This window comes from Nicotiana tabacum, chromosome 2 (assembly GCF_000715075.1).
Source record: "Nicotiana tabacum cultivar K326 chromosome 2, ASM71507v2, whole genome shotgun sequence".
Taxonomy (NCBI): domain Eukaryota; kingdom Viridiplantae; phylum Streptophyta; class Magnoliopsida; order Solanales; family Solanaceae; genus Nicotiana; species Nicotiana tabacum.
The window spans coordinates 90,193,868-90,210,502 of record NC_134081.1 but is presented as its reverse complement, the minus strand read 5'-3'; the positions used below and the strand labels follow the sequence as shown (position 1 = coordinate 90,210,502).

General features: G+C 37.0%; 1 protein-coding gene across 5 annotated transcripts; it reads left to right on the top strand.

The window, feature by feature from the left end:
* Positions 1–10,670: 10,670 nt before the first annotated feature.
* LOC107800875 (protein GRAVITROPIC IN THE LIGHT 1-like) lies at positions 10,671–15,646 on the top strand. Of its 5 annotated transcripts, none has more exons than XM_016624131.2 (5): positions 10,671–10,938; positions 11,047–11,117; positions 11,223–11,326; positions 11,464–11,482; positions 13,835–15,646. In XM_016624131.2, exon 5 carries the CDS (start codon positions 13,835–13,837, stop codon positions 15,203–15,205), a length of 1,371 nt encoding a protein of 456 aa, XP_016479617.1. In that variant the 5' UTR covers positions 10,671–10,938; positions 11,047–11,117; positions 11,223–11,326; positions 11,464–11,482; the 3' UTR covers positions 15,206–15,646. The 5 variants fall into 5 exon arrangements, with proteins under 5 accessions (XP_016479617.1, XP_016479614.1, XP_016479615.1 ...); XM_016624128.2 differs by having other exon boundaries at positions 11,464–11,568; XM_016624129.2 differs by lacking the exon at positions 11,464–11,482.
* Positions 15,647–16,635: the final 989 nt, after the last annotated feature.

Below are 16,635 nucleotides of genomic sequence, written 5' to 3'. Positions count from 1 at the left end.
AGTTTCTCCGCTTGACAAGAAATGTTACCTCATTCTGAACTGAATAGTGACATTCTCTCTTTAATATACCTTACATAAATTCGATCGCACCGATTTCATGTCCAATAATTTTGTGTCACCCAGTACAAGCTGCTCAGGCGATAAGCCACCTCGAATACTGACCAAAATCTCATATGACGCCATTAATGCGCCAACAAGCTACAACTCGAATATGACTCATAAGGAAGAACGAGCTCTGGAAAAGAACTACCCAACACATATAACGAATAAAATGACCAAACAGATGCTATGAACCTTTCTCAGAGAATGAGAAACAAAGTACACAAAAATAAGTATAGGGAACCGTACTCAACATCTTACTGTTGCGGCGTGCAACCCGATCCACACATGACACCATTGCGGCGTGCAACCCGATCCAAACATGACATAGTTACTGCGTGCAACCCGATCCAAACAACATACCCGTGGCGGCGTGCCACCCGATCCACACATAACAATAAATAATGAAATACCCATCAAGCCATAATGCTTATACCTACAAAATACCTGAATATCGACCACAAGCACGCTAAGTGTAAAAATACAACTATGGGGAGACGGATAGCGTTATGCGCTACAAAATACGAGCTCGACTAATATGCAATAACGACAAGCTACACAAAACTACAACAGACGTGCGAATAATCAAGTCGTCTCATAACCCATATGGCATATTAGAGTATTACAGAGAATAGATGACGACACGAGCAACATCCAACACCCAAAGACTCCTCCATAAGCAGTGATATGCTAAATAAACACATCTGACCCGATATAGAGCATATAATTCACATTAGTTCTAATAACGGACCTCAAGCCGGTTCCGATCATCCTATACTGGGCCAATAACCTTTCAAGGATCCATAATGACCCTATTCATGACACATAAGAGTAGCCGTCAAATCCGGAATAAACTCCCACAGTTCACAGCCAAAGTAACAGAGCGCCTCTCATTCATAACCTCTCCCATTGGCGACAGTGTCAAACCTCCATACCTGATTTAAATCTCTAACAACCTAACGACTAACACGTAACGCCTATACGATCTTCTCGTGGGATATACCCCCACAACCTTCCGCACCAGGTAGTAAAATCTAAACATTAATGGCCATCGAACATGCTATTTCTATAATACTGGCCAAGCATCCGCATTTCAATACCCAACACTCCTACCACAAAACAGACCATCCTCAGGTTGTCCGAAAATAGTGCCAGCATATTCCGAACATCTGAAATCTTCTCGTGCACCTCCGAGCTCGTGACATTCTTATCGAAATCGAACCTTAACCTTGATCCCAACTTCCCATTACTATACATCTCACCGCGCATATCCTACCGCTATGCGAGAGTCCAAGAATTTCATCACAACCCCTGAACCACCAGTAGAATAAACACTTCATCGGCTAGAACCCCTTTCACTCCATTTATTTCAAAAGAACAGTTACAACACACGACCGAATTCCCATGACCACAGAAAATGCAAACCTCCAGTCGTAGTCTAAACTGTCATAACTCTTCCGGAACCCATCTACACATCACATAACCATCAGAATCAAATACCTCCAAATCAATCAATTCATGGAGGTTGTTAAGCCCGCACGTATAGCCACAAATCACCCGTATATCCTTAACACACCGAAGGAACTGATCATTTCCACCACCATGCTAGTCTAAACCATTGTTAACTGGCCCAACTTCTTCCAATTTACTCTGACTTGCCTGCGAAATAATAGTAGCTCCATTCAAACACATAACAGACCACAAACAACACTCATACCTAGTAACCCAGATCACAATACCATATCGTCTCAATACCCATGAGCCATCTCATACCCTCCTTTGGCACTCAATAGTATTTCCAACTGATACACCCATTCTGAAAGACCTCCTGCCAATCCGAAGCTGTTTCTCCCATTTCTCTAACACTGCACCGTAGACCCGATGATAATGTAGAAATTCACCAAGCATTCTTCACACTCTCCTGCAAAACTTGATCCTCAGCCACCTAATGAACCCAAAGTCTTTAAACGACGTACCTTAATTCTTGCACCCACTAGAACCATTATTAAGAGTCACCCACTCTAACCTGGTCCCGAATACATAACCAACCTCTAGTGCTCTGCTAGCACATGAACACTTTCAAAGAAGAAACCGGATGAAAACCTTCCCTTATACATCACATCCATAAAAAGCATAAATTTTGAGTCATCCCCATCACCTGCACATAAATCGATAAGGCAAAATGTAACAAATATACGTCAAATTCCTCTTAGTCATAACTAATGCACCAATAACCAGAAACTACACAAGCACACTACCACGTGCCTCTCTAATAGATGGTGGGCTCCTCCACTTAGCTTTATGCTACAACCACCTAGTTCCAGACCCCACAACGACCTCTTCTTCCTCCTTGTTACCATGGTCCCACACTGTTGCTCAGTCAAGTTTCTCATAAGATCTTGTTGGACTAATCATAACACATCCCGAATTATCCGCCACATCCAAAACTTCCTAGGCATAGAAACCACCTCATAGATTATCTCCTTCGAGCCATCAACACTGGAAACGCCGATTCGGTCCTGAAGTCGCAACACACAACCATCTCGGATAACTTCCTCTTAGGTTCCATCTCACCACACCGCGCCCATAGGAAAACAAATAAAGACCAACATGCCAATGAGCCTAAACGTATTCAATCAAGGACGGAGACATCACGGTATTAACAAGAGTTCTACCAAATTCGGAGATATCATATCTAGACCGTAGACAACACAAATACTGGGTTGAAATGACAGAACACCCCTCCATACGGCGACAATAACAGCCCACTCAAATACGCAGAGAGAAACATCATGCACCACATCTGCAGTATCATTACAACTCCTCAATGCCCAATTGATAACAAGCACTCAATATCTTATAAGAATGAATAGAAAGGAAACGAAGGCATAAGCCTCAATGGAATCAAATCGCATGATGAGGAATCAAGAAGGGAAATGCTCGTAATAGCCCTATAGCCTCTCAAAGATTACTACAGATGTCTCAGTACCGATCCGCAAGACTCTACTAGAATTGCTCATGAATCGTGAGACCTAAGTGAACCTAACACTTTGATACCAAGTTGTCATGACCCAAATTCTACTATAGGCTGTGATGGCGCCCAACATCGCCGCTAGGCAAGCCAACGGTGAACTACCAACTTAATTATTTATTTTATTAATTTTAAAATCATAAATCTTATTTAGATAAAGAGGTTAATGCATTAAAATAAATCATAGTTAAGTACAATTTAATTAAAATAATAAGTAAAAGTGTATCAATGTAGAACAATCCATAAATAAATTCTAAAAAACTCCCAAAACCCGGTGTCACAAGTGCATGAGCATCTACTAGAAGGTACATTAACAATACAACATCTATCTGGAATACAAGTTAGATGGAAAAATGTAAATAAATTATGATGGAGACTCTGTATGCTGCGGGTCATAACATGGGATGCAGCTCACCGTACAGTCCTTGCAATAGCTGCGCCTTTGCACCCAGAAGACCACCAAAAATATATACATGTACAAGAAGTGCAGAAGTGTAGCATGAGTACGTAAATCAATGCGTACCTAGTAAGTATCTAGACAACTCCAGAGAAGTAGTGACGAGGGTTCGACATCGACACTTACTAGTGGTCCAATAAATTAATTAAAGTAGAAAGTAATCAATTATGAGGTATGGTAAATAAATAGTGTAAGCAAATATAAGTACGCGGTACGATCCTCCTCTGAACATTAAACACAAGCTCTCAATTATCGTTTACCTCATCATACTATATATCGTAAATCAATTATCGTACTATATATATATATATATATATATATATATATATATATATATATATATATATATATATATATATATGTTGGTCCCCACCAGATAGGTCGTCACAACTCAAATCAGGAAAACTTACGGATACACTAGCTTCTTCTTAAATACGCACGATTCTGCCGAGGCGAACGACCCAATCCCATACGAATATGATACTGCTGAGGCGAACGGCCCGATCCCATAAGAATATGATACTGTCGAGGCGAACGGCCCGATCCCATAAGAATATGATACTACCGAGGCGAACTGTCTGATCCCATAAGAATATGATACTACCGAGGCGAACAGCCCGATCCCATAAGAATATGATACTACCGAGGCGAACAGCCCGATCCCATAAGAATATGATACTACCGAGGCGAATGACCCGATCCCATAAGAATATGATACTGCCGAGGTAAACGGCCCGATCCTATAAGAATATGATACTGCCAAGGCGAACAACCTGATCCCATAAGAATATGATACTTTAACGGGTCCTTGACCCCACTCACAAATAGACGTGTGAGTATGAAATTTAAGGAAGTTTTTCGATGAAAAATCACAACGCGGGAGAAATTCGTAAGGGAAACACAATTATTCCGTGGCTAATCAAGTAGCTCGTCAAACCTCTACACTAGCTTGTCTATCACTCTAACACCTCAAACAGAAATGCCCATCGATCTTAAACTAGTCAAACAATGTGTAATTTAATCAAAATATACTCCAATGCTTATAATTTAATAATTTATAATAATTCTCAACTCCGCTCTGTCACGACCCAACTTCTCTATTAGGTCATGATAGCGCCCAACGCCGCCGCTAGGCAAGCCAACGATGAACTGACCATGCGATTACTCTTTTAATAAGTTTCCAAGTAATTACATTCCATTTATTAAGAGATTAAGGAGTGAAAAATTTAATAAAATAAAATGAAGGCAACTGGGTGGAAAATATAGTGACATGAATACTCCAAAACCATAAAGTCTACTAGTATGTGTGCCAAGACCTGGTGTCACAAGCGTATGAGCAACTAGTAGAATATACAAAATTTTAAATATTGTCTAAAATAAAGTAGACAGAAAAATAGATACAAAAGAGAGACTCTAGGAACGACTTAGGAAGCAGCTCACTACTAGGCCTCAGGATAACGGGGGTGCGCGTCGGTATGACTGTCAGATGCACCTGCCTCAGATCCTGCACGGTTAGTGTAGAAGTGTAGCATGAGTACAGAAATAACATGTACCCAGTAAGTATCTAGTCTGACCTCGAAGAAGTAGTGACGAGGGGTCGATATCGACACTTACTATGGGCTAACAATAAAAATACAGAAATTCTAAATAAGCATGATTTGGGAAAATAATAATAATATCTCAATAACAAGTAGGAAATAGATAATTCTTTCACTAATGGTAAATCCCAAGTTAGTTTCTGTCATATATAGTTCTAACCTCTCAAGCCATAAAATAATATCGAATATAAATAAGCTCCGAGTATTATCACACACGATTATGCCAAGGTCGTACTGTCTGATCCAAAATAATGTGTATACTGCTGAGGGTGGAGCGACACGAACCATAGATGCATATATTCTACTGTTGAGGCATTCGGCCAGCTCCATAAGAAGAGAGGATACTTTATAAACATTCGGTTTAAAAGCTATTACAAGGCTAATACACAAAGAAGCACAATTTCTATTAACAGTCAAGCATCTTGCCAAAACTCAAGTAAGTGGAAGTCGGTCTTTTACAATTCATTTATCAAGTTCCAATATAATTTAGGCACTTTTAATTAGAAAATAGGGTGCAAACATTACAAGTATTTCATGATTTGGTTCCTAAACTATCCAGACATAAGCATAATTAGTAGCTACGCATGGACTCTCGTCATCTCGTGCGTACGTAGCCCCCACAATTAGAAGCAAATAGTAATTTAAATCACCTATGGGGTAAATTCCCTCTTACAAGGTTCAGCAAGAGACTTACCTTATCTCAAAGCTCGCTTCCGATCCACAAATATGCTTTAAATCCTCAAGTCGGTGCCAAACAACGCGAAACTAGTCAAATGTTGTATAAATTAATCAATACATGTTCAAAAGTTCGTAATCTAACTATAAGAGTGATTCCCCAATCCCCAATTGGAAGATTTTCTAAATTTCATCCCCGGGCCCACGTGCCCGGATTCTGAAATTTTTTGAAGATAATTGTTACCCATAACCTTACGAACTCAAATATATATTTTTCATCCCATTCCATAATCATTTTCGTGGTTAAATTCTATTTTTATCAAAACCTAGATTTTTCATCTAAACCTAAAATTTTCACAATTTTATATGTTAAAATCTACCCATAATCTATGTATTTAACTTACATTGGATAGAAATTACTTACCTCCAGTAGCTAGGTGAAAACCCTCACTCTAAGAGCTCCAAAATCGCCTAAGGAGTGCAATAAATGAACCCAAAATGGCCTAAGTCCTGTATTAAATGGGCCTCACTTCCTCCAGCATCTATGCTTATATGGACCTGGGGCCGCATCTGCGGCGCTGCACCTGAGGAAAAGTCATCGCAGGTGCGGTCCTAGCCCAGGTTGGCTGACTCTGCTTCTGCGGACGGGCTCCTGCTGCTGCGGTCCCGCTTCTGCGGAAGGTGGAGCGCATCTGCGGCCTTCTCGCACCTACAGACTTCTACTCGCAGAAGCGAGACCACTTCTGCGCATGCTCATCCGCTTCTGCAGAACACTGGCCAAACTACTTCTGCGGCCAAGAGCTCGCACCTACGGTCAAAAGCTCACAGGTGCGGGCACACCAGGAATAGTGCACCGGCAACCCCTTTTGAGCTCTTACTCGATCCATGCAACGTCCGAGTAGCACCCGAGGCCTCGTTCAAACATACCAACAAGTTTGTAAACATGAGACGGACTCGCTCGAACCTTCGGAACGTGGAAAACAATACCAAAACTAAGAATCACACCCCAAACCAAATCGAATCAACTTATGAACTTCAAGTTCTTCCGATTTGCTCCGAACACGCCGAATCAAACTTAAACTACTCAGAATGACACCTAATTTTGCGTGCAAGTCTTAAATCACCTCAGGCTCAAAATCCCAAACGGACCTCGATAACACCAAAGCCTACTCCAAACTAAATTTAGAGTACTTTAAAAACCTTCAATAAACCAACTTTCAAGTCTTGGTGTCGAAACGCTCCTAGGTCATCCAAAATCCGATGTGAACGTACGCCCAAGTTCAAAATAATCATACGAACCTATTGGGACCGTCAAATCCTGATTTTGAGGTCATTTACTAGAAATGTTGGCCTAAGTCAAACTTAGCCCTTTAAAGCCAATATTAAGGAATTGAGTGTTCCGATTTCAATCTGAACTCTCCCAAATCCGAACTAACCATCTCCGCAAGTCATAAAACAATAAAAGAACATACATGAGTCTTATTTAGGGGAACATGGATTTAGAAAGCAAAACAACCAGTCGGGTCGTTACACGCTCGAAAAGTCAACAAAGTCAACCCTCGGGCCCATATACCCGGATTCCAAAAAATTTCAAAGATAAACACTACACATAGTATCACGAACTCATATATATATAATTTATTTCTAATTTCATGTCCAATTTCGTGGTCAAAATCCAAAAATATCATTTCTAGGTTTTCTTCCAAAAATTTCATAATTTTCCACAATTTTCATGTTAAATCCTTATAGAATCCATGTAATTAACTTACAATATATGAGAATTACTTACCTTGCAATAGATGATAAAATTTTTGCCTCCAAGAGCTCCAAAAATCGCCCAACCAAATGAAAATATAAGAGGAATGTGCTAAACCCCAAAATAAAGTCTTAATAACAACCTCAGATGTCGCATTTGCGAACCCTGGCAAATGCGAAGAAATGTTTGAAATTGCGAACCAAGGTAAAAATTAGCCAACTTCGCAAATGCGAAGAAATGTTCGCAATTACGAACCAAGGTAAAATTGGCAGACATCGCAAATGCGAAGAAATGTTCGCAATTACGAACCAAGGTAAAATTGGCACACATCGCAAATGCGAAGAAATGTTCGCAATTGCGAACCAAGGCAAAATTGTCGCAATTGCGAACCAAGGCAGACATCACAAATGCAAAGAAAAATGTCGCAATGATGATACCCGAGCACCAACAGTCAAATATTTGTTCAAAACCATTCCGAAACAAAAGTAACTATACAATACTTAAAATATTATCAACAAATTTAAATAATTCAAACTTTTCGAGCAATATTTTCATAACAAAATAAATAGTTATTTTATGATTAAAAAATTATATATTTATCTATATAATATTAAAGAATAGTAGTTTATAATGATATAAAATAAAGTTATAAGTTAATGAGCCACATAAAACGTAATAAGACTATATATTAGATTAAAAAAATAGCAAAATTAAAGAAAATTATTAAAAAATTACTTTCAGAAATAAAAGGGAAAGACTATTTGAATTTGAGATTAGAAAGTTTTTAAAATTATGATTAGAATGCTCAAACTATAGAGTATAGATATAATTGAACTTATTATGTAGTAATTTTAATAAAAAGAATTAAACTTTTATATTAAATACAAACAGATTCAATTTACTTTATTTTTGAAAATAATATAAAATAATTATTATTACAATTATTAGTAGATTTATGACATATAGATATAATGTGATTCTATCCACTTTTTAAATTTATTTGATAAAATTAAGTGTAAATAAATAATTCTCAAAAATATTATTGATAAATTTATTTGATTACTATATGATATGTATCATTTGATTTTATATAGATTTGTTATATTTTTGTACACTACAATAAATAATAAAATAACAACTAATATTTCTTAAAATAATATGATATATTAGATCATAATATTATAAGATTAATATTCGGTCAAATTATTCGCGATAGCGCGGATTCTAATAGTAGAAAGAGTGAGTGTACATGTTAAAGGACGTTTGTTTGGAATGAATAAATTAAGATGTTTATTTTTTAACCGTTTAACTTTTTGATGAATCGATTCATTCAGCACAAAGCGGTCAAATTTAATTTGTACTAACTCATAAAGGAATTATAATTTGTTTTCTTAGATAAGCAAGACTGCAACTTGGGACATTACGAAACACCAAAACAGAAAAAAACACCTGGAATTAGCTAAATTAAGAAGGGATATAAAATAAATTAAGAAGGGATATAAAATTTTATACTATTTGGCATTGACATGAAAATGGTATAAAATTTAGTCCATTTGTTATAATTGTCGGATTTCATTTGAGTTCTAAAATCAATGTTTGAAAGAAGTCTATTTGTCCATTATTTTCTACAATTATTGGAATACATGACCCATATTCCTACAATCACCCCTGTTAATTATGTGCAAACGAAAAAAAAATACTACTCTCTTGATTGAAAAAATGACGTGTATAATTACTCAAGTACGGTAGACGGAAAATAAAAATGAGAGGGCAACCAATAATAATAATAGATGCGCTAACGAATGGAAAATGCTCAGGAGGTGACCAATTTTTCAAAGTAAAATGCAAAGTCAATAAATGATCACATTGATTTGATGAGATTTAGAAGAAATAAGTCATTATCATCACAACTCACAAGATATGAAAATTACCCCAAAATTTAAGAGTAGATTTTCTTTGAAAAATTGTGCACGGTATTGAAGAATCTAAAATTTGTAAATTACGTGATGAACAAAAGGACAATGAAAACGTGGAAATTATAGTGGAGAATATTTTAGTGACTACGACAATAAAGTTATTTTTTAACATGACGAAATCATTGACAAGGTACAATTTGTGCTGAAAATAATCTCAAGTTGTGAGTTACCATTAATATATGTATCACAAAAGGGTAAAATATTTTGTTCCAAATAAAATACAAAATTGTGTAGTATTCTAAACAGTGCATCGATATTTGCTGCTTCTAACTTTTCGAGAGTAAAAATATAGAAGTAATTTGCTTCAAGATAAAGGTCAAATTTATAGGAGGGAGAGATGTAGGCCAAAAAAAATCTTAGGGAGAAGTAATTAGGCAGAAATAGTACAGTTGAAGTTTATCGCAGACATGATTTTTAATAGGAGAGCGTGTCGGTTGAGGATCAGGAAAGTAGATAATCAAGCGTTCTCCTTATGTCTTCTAGTTCAATAACATAAGTGTTAGTATAATATCTTTTGATTCATAAATTATTATTACTACTTAGTATTTACTTGCTTCTTGGCGTCGACCTTTGTGTTTTTCTTGTTGTTGTCACTATTTGATGCATTTACTTCTTTTCGTTCTTTTCTCAATATCGAAAATAGCCTAATTATCTTTTGAGGGTAGGTGCAAGGGTATATCTTACTTTTCGCAAACCTAATCCTCTAGGTTTTTTGTTGTCGTACAAGAAAAAGAGGAAAAATGCAAATGCAGAATTTGTTTGAGATTCTCATTATCTTTAGACAGGTTCGTAGGGATTCGATTTTTAGCTATTGACAACATAATTTTCATTTTCATTTTACATGTTTCAAAAATGTCCACCTTTCGTTTCTCCTGCTTTAACACACATACCTGTGTGAATCTGCGGGTGTGTCAGCTGTAAATTTTCAATTACCAAAACACCCTTCAACCAGCTCAGTTACCTAAACAACCTATCCGCGTAATTAGTACGAAATGAAGCTGGCAATTCCGTCATTTCAAAAGTCCAGAAATTGACCCAAGCAAGTGTCTGAGTTTTAAATTCCCAATGCCTTGGTTGTCCAACACTTCCCCAAATCCCTCTGGTCCTTTTCGTCTTTTTCTCCTTGCCTCTTCCTCTCCATTTCTCCATATACCCTCGAGCTCCGATTTTTTCTCTGTTCCCTAAAACAGCACGATCCTTTCCTTATTCAATCTCAACCAAGCTTCTACAGCCAAAAGTGCAAAAACACCATTATTATAGCCGTTGAAGATTCTCAATCATAACGCTGTGCTTTTATTTCAATACCAGCTTTCTCCTGAAGGGAAATTTTTTGAAGTCCCCGGCAGGTAGGATACCTTTCCTATAGATTATTCGCGCAATCATTTTTCTCTCTATGGCGTCTAATATGCCTAACCATCTGTTTTGTTCCTTTTTGTATTGGTATCCATTTTCAGGCAATCAAACTTCAGAGTTCTCTTCTCTTACAGGAAGAAATTTGGATTATTTTGCTACCCTTTTCCATAAGGTACAATTTTATAGGTTTTATTTCATAATAGATGTGCTTGATATATATATATCTGTCAACGAACCTTTTCTGTTTTAAATTTTGTGTCTGGATTTTGCTTCACAGTGTGGTTGTTATGAATGGAGGATTATGGTGTTTTTGTGCTTCATTGAGATTTGCGCACAGGACCTGAACATTCTCCAATTCTTCCTCTGAAGGTTTCTCCCGAGGTAATGTTAAATTTCTCATAGATTTTACTGTAATAGATTATAGGTAAATCAAAGGTGATCGATTAGGTCTAGTCTAGATTTTTTCTTCTGCACGCGCATGTAGAGAATCGTAGTAATTTGTAATCCTTGTAATGCAGGAGCACGTCTCGGTCTTCAGTTGAGTTTGGTTCACTGTGTGCGCCCTCACAGTAGCTAACCCTGTGACTCACATTAGCTTACTTTATCATGTGAAGCTTAGCATGGTTTGGCCAAGTTTTTTAAGATCAGCTTATTTTTAGAATGGCTCTCCTCAAAATACTTTTAAAAAAGTATTTTTGGGGGAGAATTGTGATTTGTGTTTGATTATTTTATTTGAAAAAGCCCATGAGTATATAACTAAGCTTTTAAAAAATATATCTTATACAAAAGTACTTTTTCCCTATTAAAAGCTGGTTTTTTTTTGAAATTGAATTATTTGGCCAAATTTGTAAAATGAAAAAAATACTCCTTCGTTTCAATTTACATGAATTTATTTCCTTTTTAGTCCGTGCCAAAAATAATGACCAATTTTCATATTTGAAAATAATTTATCTTTATACAATAATTTATAACCATACTAAAAATATGTCCTTCATTTTACATCAGTTTCTATTTTACATCAGTTCGAGAAACTGAAGTAGTAGTCCTTTTGTGTTGAAGGAGAAAAAAGTATTTTTCACCAGAAATACTTAAACACTCTTCAATTTGTAAAGCTTGTCAAACAAACTATAAACCTTTGCAAAACATGTAACTTTGAAAAATTAATAAAAACATTCTTGGCTTAAAAAAAAAAAAAGAAGAAGCACTTTTGGCATAAAAGAAGGCCAGACATACCATTGGTAGTGGATTTTGTATTAGCAACTGAAATAGGGTCACGTGACTTGTACTCTGAGGAAACATTTTCTGGGGAATAGTAGTTTTGTCCGTTGGATTATAGTGAGCTCAACTATCGAGAAGAGTGAAATAAGTTCAACGGGCATTTATGTACACCGTCGGATACGATAAGTCTTTTTTACCACAGTGCAATAATGAAGGATCCACGTGACTTTTTGCAGAATAGTTAGTGACGTGTGATGAATTATGAGTCTATAACTGGGATATGCTACATGGCCCCTGCCTGTTCATGCGTGGTGACACGTCTAAAGTTTCAAATTTTTGGAAGGGCACTCGCTACTTTTCTCTACATTATTAATATTAATTTAGCACACAAACGTAGGCTTGAGTCCTGTACTCCGATTAATTTTTTGGTAGGTGTTGGTCAAAGAACATTCAAGTGTAGAAATAATTCGTCAAAACTCTGTGCAACTGTGTTATGTAATAGGAAATGCATGTTTCCTGATTTAATTTGGTGTGAATAGTGTGACCTCAAAGTCTTGCGTGAATGGAGGTCTAATTGTTGCATGTGGGGGAGGGGGAGGGGGAGGGGGGAGGTCATTATCCATATTTCTTTTTCTTTCCTCCATCCCCAAGATTTTGGGCGGAGTAAAAGTTTTTGGGATAATTTCTTAGGTTTGTGGGCCCTGGCTAATCCTAATGAGGTCGGTAATCTTTGCCGTCCCATAAGGATCTTAATATGAATTATTTATTAACGAAGTTGTTTTCAATTGATAAGGTCAAAAGATTTACTTTTTTAAGAGTATTCAATTGATGGGAAAACTGGAAATTTATCATTATTGATTGCTAAGTATTATTTACAGCTCATTACTTCAGGAGTGTTAGAATTTATTGGAATCCCGTTGCACTTCGTATTGTTTATTAGGCGGGGTGTTAATTTACACTGATAATTCTGTAGTTGGTAGCATATTCATTCTTCCTAATTTGTTTTTGTTATTTGCACTGATGTGGGTTGTGCCGGGGGCATGTATTTGGCTGTGGGAAATTGGCGAGAAGGGCCATTGATAATGGAATTAATAATATACTTAAAGTTAGGCAGAGGCTGGTGACATAATAATTTGGGTCGAACCTTGCCCCTTCAATTATATTAATATATATTGCACTGAAGTATTTTATTCTCCCAGCTAATCAATTTATCCCATGCCAAGAAGCTGCTATCTAGTATATCTTTTATACTATATGAAAAGCATTCATGAACTTGTAATGTAGATGTGCCTTTTGATCGTGTCGTGTGATTTGAGATATTCTTTCAACTTTTTACTTTTTTCCTCTTATTCTCTGTTCATCCCTTCTTTTTCTTCCAATTAACTATACTTTTTGAAACTTTCTAAAGAGAGACCAGAGGGCAGTACTCAAGTAGAGAACAAAAAGAAATTCCAATTGCCTTTAGCTCCCTCGATTCAACAGTTAAAGTATGTTGCTTTTTTCTTTAGCTGTAACACTCTAAATCATTTGGTGGATAGTCGTTATGACCATCATTATGTTCCTTTCTTTCTTTAAATGACACTATTATTGGCATTGGCTGAAATGATCAAAATATATTGCTCCCACCTATTATGATCTAATATCATCTTCATATCCTCATTTTTGCTTCAGATGGATTCTGTAAATCGGTCTGCTGTGACCCCGAGTAAGAGCAAATTGGCTCGCACTTTTGCTAAGGTCCTGCACATTAGAGCTCTGACAGGAGGAACTCAGAAGCACAAATTCACTGAAAATGTCAAGGATGATGCAGTAAAGAATGATGTAGCGAAGAGCGAGCTACTCAAGAAAGCACAGTTCAAATCCTTTGATGATGAAGATGAAAAGCTGAGACAGAAAGCAGCTACAGAAGCTTTTCTTGCCAAGCTGTTTGCAAACATCTCAGCTGTTAAAGCGGCATATGCCCAATTGCAGTTTGCTCAGTCTCCGTATAACCCTGATGGGATTCAATGTGCTGATGAGTTGGTGGTATCCGAGCTGAAAAACTTGTCTGAATTGAAACAGTGCTTTGTGAAGAAGCAGTTGGATGAGTATTCCCCAGAAACCACTCAGATTTTGGCTGAAATTCAGGAGCAGAAAAGCGTTTTAAAGACGTATGATATCATGGGAAAGAAGTTGGATTCACAGCTCAAACTCAAGGAATCAGAAATTATGTTTCTCAGAGAGACATTGATCGAGGCTAATAAAGAAAACAAGCTGCTTGAGAAAAGGTTGAACTCCAGTGGACCGGTGTCTGCTCTGGACAATCTTCACTTTTCAAGCTTGAGCCCTAGCCATTTTATCATGTTCCTCCGGCAGACAATTAGGTCGATTCGAAGTTTTGTTAGGTTGCTCAGCAAGGAGATGTTAGCTGCTGGGTGGAACTTAGATGCTGCGGCCAGTTCCATCGAACCTGATATAGAGTTCCTGAAAGCAAATGACATATGTTATGCTTTTGAATCATTCGTTTGCCGGGAGATGTTTGATGGTTTCAATTATCCTAACTTTTCAATCTCAACTGAGCCCCTGCCCGAGCAAAAGAAGAGGCCAAGGTTGTTTTTCGACAGATTCATGGAGCTAAGATCTGTTAAACCAGCAGATTACTTAGCTTGGAAACCCAAATCAACATTTGCAAGATTCTGTCGTGCTAAGTACTTGAAACTAATCCACCCCAAGATTGAAGAGTCCATTTTTGGCAACGTGAATCAAAGAAACATACTCAATTCGGCTGAGTATCCGGAGTCAACATTCTTCTCGACATTTAGTGAAATGGCCAAGCGCATTTGGTTGCTACACTGTCTGGCTTTCTCCTTCGATCCCGTAGCTGCAGTCTTTCAAGTTAGCAGAGGGTGTCGGTTTTCGGATGTTTACATGGAGAGTGTGAACGAAGAGGCATTCTTGTCATGGGACGGATCACCTGAAACTGAACCGACTGTAGGTTTCACGGTGGTTCCAGGGTTCAAGATTGGTAAAACTGTTGTTCAGTGTCAAGTTTACCTATGTTGACTAAGAGATGCAAATGAACCGTAGATGGTGAATTTAGGAGCATCAGATTGGTTAGCAATGGACCCACAACATTAAGGACTGAACTGGAGGGAACAACTTTCATATTGTTTTTTTAATGCTGTGAATGGGAGGGGGGAATCAGCATGGCAAGGCATGGCTTTTCAATAAAGGCGGGGTCGAAATATGTCTTAATATTGAAATGGGAAAGCGCGTTGACGGTTTGTCTGTGGGAACTTGTAATAGCGTACCAAACATTGTCTTGTATTATTCTGTTGTTTGTTTGGAAATGTATTAGTAGTAGTAGTAGTAATGTTTTGAAGTAGAAAAATCATTCCTTCAATTTTGTTAATATTAGGCGAGGGATGGGAAGGATCTTAGCTGTACATTATTCGATTTATCTGATTCGGCTCTTCTATATTGAAAATGATGTTTGTATTGTGCACGTTGGAGTGTTATACTACTCTATACCTGACGTAGCTTTATTTTCTTAAAATAATACTACACTTTGGTTTACAACCAAACAAGTAGCTTCCAAGTAATGTCCTTAAGAGACCTGAAATTTCTTTTCTTTTCTTTGATAAATAGAAACTTAATCAATTCAATTTGTACATCAATTTTAAGAGAAACCATATCCGCTACTTACATTGTATTTCTATTATGTTATTTATAGTAACATATTATTGTGTATAAATGTAGCCGGAAAAACCGGTGAAGAACCTCGTTTTTGGTTGAAGACAAAACCCGGCTGAGGTCACCGACCGGCCATCAGTCAAAAAGTGTGGATGATCCTACTAGGAAATTCATCCTTTTCTAGTTTCCACTAGCACCTTATTTTAAAGGCTGTCTAGTGGATTCCTACGAATTGTTTTAGGCCTCCTTACGTCCATTTATCAAGCTTTAGGTCTAAAATAATATATTGACGAAATAGTTTATAGGAAAAAATCTATATAAGTTATTTAGGTCCTGCATGATCCTAGTCACTAGGGCGTGAATTTATTGGATCCTTAATGTGGAGATGAAGCTTATTTAATGGATCTCTATAAGTGGAGATCCTTATTTATTGGATCTTCAAAAACCCTTCTGAAATTTCTGAGATGTTGAACTAATTTTCAGGAAAAGTTGAATATGGTAGGGAAGCATTCTTCTAATTTTGTGGCTACATCTTTATTTCTACATTATACTATTACAGTGCCGAAGTCAAATATTTGATTGGAAGAGGGGGCATGCTTGATTGATTGAACTCAGAATCTTAGACTTCAAATTTGTGACATGTGTCCCCAAGTAGACTTAGTTTTATTTTATTTTCGTAGAGAGCTAATAGGAAGAGGAAAGAGTAAACTAGATTATGACTAGTAAGTAAGAGAATTGAATTTGTAACACTATAATTTGATTTGTAACCTCTTAATTATTGGATCATTTCAACAGAACCA